The sequence below is a fragment of the Austrofundulus limnaeus genome, unplaced genomic scaffold (genome assembly GCF_001266775.1).
Source record: "Austrofundulus limnaeus strain Quisiro unplaced genomic scaffold, Austrofundulus_limnaeus-1.0 Scaffold0, whole genome shotgun sequence".
Lineage (NCBI taxonomy): Eukaryota > Metazoa > Chordata > Actinopteri > Cyprinodontiformes > Rivulidae > Austrofundulus > Austrofundulus limnaeus.
This window is the reverse complement of record NW_013952402.1, coordinates 4,430,046-4,436,586: the sequence shown is the minus strand read 5'-3', so window position 1 is coordinate 4,436,586 and position 6,541 is coordinate 4,430,046. Positions and strand designations below refer to the sequence as shown.

The 6,541-nt window shown below is 39.3% G+C and overlaps 1 protein-coding gene across 1 annotated transcript in view; it reads right to left on the bottom strand.

The window, feature by feature from the left end:
• Window positions 1–6: 6 nt before the first annotated feature.
• The window catches only part of loxl4 (lysyl oxidase-like 4), a gene marked incomplete at its 5' end in the record, with an annotated part of 23,506 nt that continues 16,971 nt past the window's right edge, over window positions 7–6,541 (bottom strand). The window contains 6 exon segments of the mRNA XM_014024623.1: window positions 7–820; window positions 909–1,020; window positions 3,423–3,559; window positions 3,858–3,973; window positions 5,326–5,569; window positions 5,659–5,821. Of these exon segments, the coding sequence (XP_013880077.1) occupies window positions 750–820; window positions 909–1,020; window positions 3,423–3,559; window positions 3,858–3,973; window positions 5,326–5,569; window positions 5,659–5,821 (843 nt within the window). The 3' untranslated portion in view covers window positions 7–749.

Here is a 6,541-nt window from a genome sequence, read left to right as displayed (position 1 = left end):
TGTGTGGAGGGGGGTTTGGGGCACAAACTTGAATACTTCTGTTTTTAAGATAAAGTGCTTCCTTCTTTGAAATTAATTGACCTTTTCGTAATTAGTCTGAATGTCAAGCACAACAATATTTTTGTAAAATTATAATTTTGTTAGAGCTATATTTAAGTACAAAAATAACATAACTTTGTTTATAACATTGTTCACCTGAAACATATTGATGTTAATAAAAAAAAACATACAGTATTGGTAAAGAGCACTGGTATTTTTGTAATATAAAAGCACAAAAGATACAATTTGGGCAGGCTTTTTTTTCGGGTGGGGAGGGGGTAAAATTCACACAATCATTATTTTTGTTTAAGTTGGAGGTTAATGTTGTCTTTGTTTTTAAAGCATAATTTTTTCACAAATGTTGTTCTAAATGATAGATTTCAGCTACTAATAACCACATTCACAAAAAATGTGAAAGACTGAAATAATATTTAACTAGAAGATAAACCCATGTTGAACCATGCAGCACCTGTTCTTCCCAATGATCAGTTTAGTTTATGTAAATATCCTTGCAATGGTTGCTGAATGATGTGTTGATAAAAAATGTCACCGTCGTCTGAAGAGAAGATGAACAAGCAGGTGGCATTTTGTGTCTTTTGTAGTTATTGTGGATCCCAAGGTCCCAGGATTCCTGAGGCCAGTGAACTTAGCCCACAATAAATAGTATCTGTGTTCCACTGTACTGCCTTCAAACTGGACCCTTGGATGGGCTACACAAAGTTGTTAGTGATCTGTCTTTGGTGTTCAAACAGGTCTTCGGTCTCCGCACTGTAAGCGTCCCCTGTGAAAGGGAACAAAAAGGAAGCATTTTGAAGTTCAGCATAATGAGAAATTCAGGAAGGAAAGAAAAAGAAGACACCTCTCCTCACCTGTGTGACAACTGTACATGAAAACTCTGTGGCCGTCGTATTTGCACCGACATCTCATGACGTTGTTCATGAAGTCAGACTCGGCCATGTCCAGTGAAGGGTTGACTTCCACCTGCCAAACAGCACAAGCAGCCATAAACTCCTTCGTTGTTCACCAAACACTAAACTCCGGTTGACCGGGTTCATAGACAATAAAGGACCAGGTTTCATTGTTCTGCTTACTGGGAAAGTCATTTTAGGAAAACAGCAGTCGCATGTATAATTGTGAGAGAGATTCTTATTAAACGGCAATCGTGGCTGGAATTGTTTTTATAGTCAATCTGCTTCTCATCTATAAAAAAAACATCGGATGACTTTTCCATACACCATTTTATGAAACAAATATACTCTGTGGCACTCTCTTATATACTTGATGCTGGACTGATTTTCACTTTGTCATTTGCAGTTTAAGCATACGGACTTTAAAGTGCAGTGATCTTCTACATCACATTATGCAAAACACCACTGTATCTTTTGTAAAAAAAAAAAAAAAAAAAAAAAAAAGTTCAGTTGCGCAAACGTATGTTTTGACCACATTCTAATTGTCTGAGGAAGATTTTCAGAAGAACAAATGCAAATGAAGCAGATTACAACAATGCAGACACGCTCTCCGTAAAATTGCAAAAAATATTTTTATCCTAAAATGGAAGCCAGTTGCGACAGAGCCGTTATGCAAAAGTATGTTTATATGTCTGAAATCGGTCTTATTCTGAGTGCAGCTGTACATGTACTAATAGTGTGTCATTTGCCCAGCAGCTCTGTAACTGCTGATACAACCATTCTGCTAATCTGGCCTAGTGATAGTACCATGAAGCCATTTACTCTAATAGCTGCTCTGTAAACTGCTACGCCCACTTTAAGTACAGCTTACAAACAGCTTCTGGGAGAAAGAAGGTAATCAACACTAAAATAGGTGAAAACTTAAAAATGCATGGCTAATTCACAAAAAAATAAACAAATAAAAGTGTCTCTTGTTTTTTTTGTTGTAAATTACACTGTTGGACCAGAACGTACCGGGCCCTGCTGAGGGTTGGTTCAGTAGCAGAATGCATCTCTTAGTTAAAAATTGGCTATAAAAATAAAAACAGGGCAGGAGGAATTCCTTGGTGGCAAATTAGCCATTCCTAATGGAAGAGAGGACTAGGTGCTGTTTGACTAAAGGGTGCCAATAGTTAATTTGGGTAAATTGGTGTGTTTCATTAGCACTGGGTGGTTCAAGGACAGGCCCGCCGAGTCTTTCTGGAAAGCTCAGGATCAGAAGCATCAGTCGTCATCTGCACTTTTAAAGATTAAAGAACATAGCGCGAAGAGAAAGAGCTGCTCAAAAGCTGTTTGTATTTTTCCAATTCAGCGACCTTGAAGAATAACCACTTCACTGCATGGCTTGCTTTATGTTCTCTCACTCTTATTTTTTCCTTGTTTGCTCTTCCAATTCAAATGCCATCCTAGGGCTGAAATGACACGGCTTTTTCCATTTTCTATTTATCTCAACTGCAGTTTTGTCATTCTCTGTTATTCACCTCTTTTTTGTGTCTCCATAATGTGCCACCTTATAATTAAACCCCTGTCTGCGTGCTCAAAATACATGCATCTGTGCGACACCTCGTTACTGGGTAAATTAAACAAGCCAGTCTTCAATAGAGAGAGAGTAAAGAAGTGTCAATTAAAGAGACTGAGTGCGCAACGGCAATAATTATCAAACAAAATGGGCAACAAACTGGGTTACAGCAATATTTTACAAACTGTGAGTTCCACTGGAACCAGACTCACACAGCTTGGAGGTAATTGGCACCATGCTAAGATCTGAGGAATACCACATACCAAAGTGTGATTAAGGTTCTGACATGAAAATGGATGATAGCGGTGCATGGTGTGTTTGATGTGTTTTTATAGTCTGGTTGCCACTATGACTTATCAAAGAGTAAATACATTTTTTTAATGGTGCTGACTGATGAAAGCGAATGTTAGCCTGTTTCTTTAGATTGTAATGAGGAATGATATTTTGAAAGGTTTCTAACTCCTATTTCTTTACCAGATCTTTGACRTTAAAATCTCACTTTCTCTCTTTTTTTATTGGATTTAAAAAAAAGTATTGTGGCCACAAGACATATATCCAACATCACCTGACAGGCACTATAGTCTCTTAATAAAGTTAGATGAGAATAATTACACTCCTACACCTATGTGGTAGACCTTTTTTTCCACTGTGGGTAGCAGTGTAGTTAGTTTAATTTGACAAGTAAGATATAAAATGAAAATAAGAATTGACCAAGAAAATAGCAATTAGTGTCTCTTACCATTATGTGCACATTGGTTGGTTAATGATGACAATGACATATATTGTTAACACACAATGGAAAAAATCACCACTGGTTTTCTTTTATCTACTTTTTAACAAACTAAGCAATGAAGTGTTTATGTTATGTGTCCCGACAGCAAACAGGAATAAGGAAAAATAAAAGAAAGGCCTCTAACCTGGAATATGTAGTCACCAGGCCGTACATCCGTCACATCAACCCACTGACAGTCAATATCATGGCGATAAGTGTCCCAGCAACCTACAGAAATGCCTTGATCACCCATGTTGTAGCAGGAGAACCGCTTCTGGAGTCCTACAACACATCAACATGTAAATCAGCAATGTTATCGATCCAAACACAAAAGTTTATTTGATGTTTCACACAGTCCATGTTCATTTTAAGGGTCATTAGCTTCATTAGTACTCTATGAACATGTGCTTTTTTTTCTCATGAGATATTTTACTCAAGATATAACAAGTAAATGGATAAAAGCAGCAACATTAGCCATAAAATAAAATTGAAAAAMGTTTGTGAAAACATTCCTAATAGCTTTCTGGAATGAATGGAAAACATCTTATTTTTGGGAATCATTAACAGTGTTGAACATTACCATCAGGGCAGTATGTATCCTCAAGACAGAAACTGGCCTTGTGTCCCTCTGCAACCTTTGTACCGTTCAGAGTCAGCAGGTCATAGTGTGTGAACACCTCAATGCTGTGGTAGTGCCTGTGACATCGGAGGGGAAAGTCCAGATGAGAGTGTGTTTCTGCTGAGTGTGGGCATTTACTCGAACTGAACACTAGCTGTCTATAGCTCGTATCCTTATGACCTCACCGCTTGAACACGAGCAGGGTGTCACCATAACACCTCTTACAGAAGCTTGTTTTAGCGCCAGCTTGCTTGGGTTATTTATTCATTATCAATGAATAGAGGGCTTTGAAACTTGCATCCACAGCTCTGATAGGCTGTAATAACTGAGGCAGACTCGACTGTGTCTGAACTAGCCTGTCCCGTATTTGACTTCCAACCTTGGTTTCTCCGCTGCTGCCACCAAGTAGCCAATAAATATGGAAAGGCGACAGCACTGTTTCACTTTTTAAAGCAACAATCCACCTCTTATGTCTAACAGACACTTTGCATGCTACCTGCAGTAACCTCATCCAAACTTTAACAAGTTTTCTGTACTTTCCGGCAATAAAACTAAATTCAGTCATATGTAAGCTGCCATGCCAAACATGGTGGAGGCTATGTCATCACATACAAGCTATGTTTGTCTTCATGTTTTTACAGTATCTAAAAACCACATAAAGAAGACTTCCAGGACACTAAAGCACAGCCTCCTGCTTACTCACGTGACACACCTAGCTTTTATACAGCTTTGCACTTGTTGCAAGAACAGTTTTTGCACAGTTTTGTGATGGTTGTATTTACTATCCAAGCACAGGGCAAAATTAGTGCCTAAGAAGTGTGGACACTGTAATTTTTGCAGCTGGCACTGTTGCGTACATATTTATTTGGGTTTTCATTTCAGTGCAAATAATTTTGAGGGAACGTRTTTAAATGAATTACATTTCCTAAGTTATGTGCCTTCAAAGCCATTAATTAGAGCATTTTAAAAGAATGCAAAAAGAAGAGATTATTATTTACATCAAGAGATTATCTTCAGTTTATCGTGRAAAAAAGGGAAGATGATCTACGGTTTAACTTTATATCTAAAAAGTGTTTCGCRAAGCCTCTTGCACCAAAATGTCTTGAAGCTCTTCATGTTTTACTTTATATAAACTTGAACTTGTTTTGATGGAGCCACTACATTTTGTTGGTTAAAGACTATCATCTTCATGCTCCAGTGCAAAACAAATATCAACATTATTATATGATGTGGATGCAAAGTTTTCATACACATGCCTTCTGAAAAAAACAGTTCCAAATGTTGACAAAAAACAGCCGTGACATTAGGCCGAAAGGTGAATCGTAGTTATTTTCTAAATCTGATTCCAAGATTAACAAGGACTACTATAAAATCTGACATTTATTACTTCTTTAAACAGTTCTTAACACTTAAGCTTTGTGTCCTCTACCTGTGGCACTCGTGCCATGTCCAGGTGTCTTTTGATGCCTTGGGTCTGAAATCGGACCGACCCAGGTTCATGATGCGAGAGGAGAAGCGCAGCAGGCGACGGTGGCCGTAGGGCCAGTTCATCCTGGCAGCAGAGGAGGACAAACAGTTCTCTTCATGAGCACACTTCAGCAAGTGGAGGGGTCGGTCTTCCAGGTAGGTTGTCTCCTGGACCAGCTGGGCGTCCAAAACAAGATCTGGGGCAGCTAAGAAGTGTTCAGTGTGACATGTTTGGGGTTAGAGTTCTTACAGGAGAAGAGAGGACTGAGAACTTCAGAAAGATGACTCAACTTACTGTCCGAACAGCTGACCCCAGCAGCCTTGGCCCCACCTCCACGCGGGCAGTGAAGGTGGGTGTTGCGACGACATTGTTGGATTGAAAGCTCTGTTCCCACACAGTGAGTTCCACTGAGAATCAYGTCGTTAGCATTTGGGTCACCAGCCCAGTACCATGTCTCCTGTCAAAGAAAGGGCGTGGAGAGACGACAGTGCATTTGTCAGGTTTTCTATCATAGAGCCGTAACACGGTCAGAGAATACAGGGAGCTGTGATTATAGATCTGTCCTCAAGTGTTAATTTCATTTTCACCTCAATAACTCAGATAGTGCTGATGGGGGTTTTGACAACTCTCAAAGAAATTATGTTTGCCAGCTTTAATTTGTCTTTTTTTAATTAAAGAAATTGGCTCAGATGTTTGTTGTTTGCTCCCTCAGAACTTTGCGAAAAGTTCATGGCCTGGTCATTAGAGATAAAAAAAAATGATCTGTTGTCATCACAAAAAAAAGTAGGTCCTCTGGATGGGTTCTTTAGAGAAACGTTTCATCTCTCATCCAAGAGACTTCTTCAGTCTGATGAGTTTCAGGTGAATTCAGCCTTATAAGCACTGCCTCCACATGGACAAACAGGTTAGCCACATGCAAAAGAGGGCCATTGCCTAACAATAGGCTTAATTAGCTCCTACACTGCTGCTATTGCAAGCATGACTCAGCCCCCTGTGAGCAAAAGGTGTGAATTAGGGCCCCAATGATACCAACACAAAGAGGGAAAAAAAGATAAAAACAAGGGGACATCGAGCCCCGCTTGCACTCACTACATACACATAACACGAAACCAAAGAACCACATCCAAACCAATAAGTCAGGTGATGGGGCACATGACCCTCTAGAAACAATAGAGCT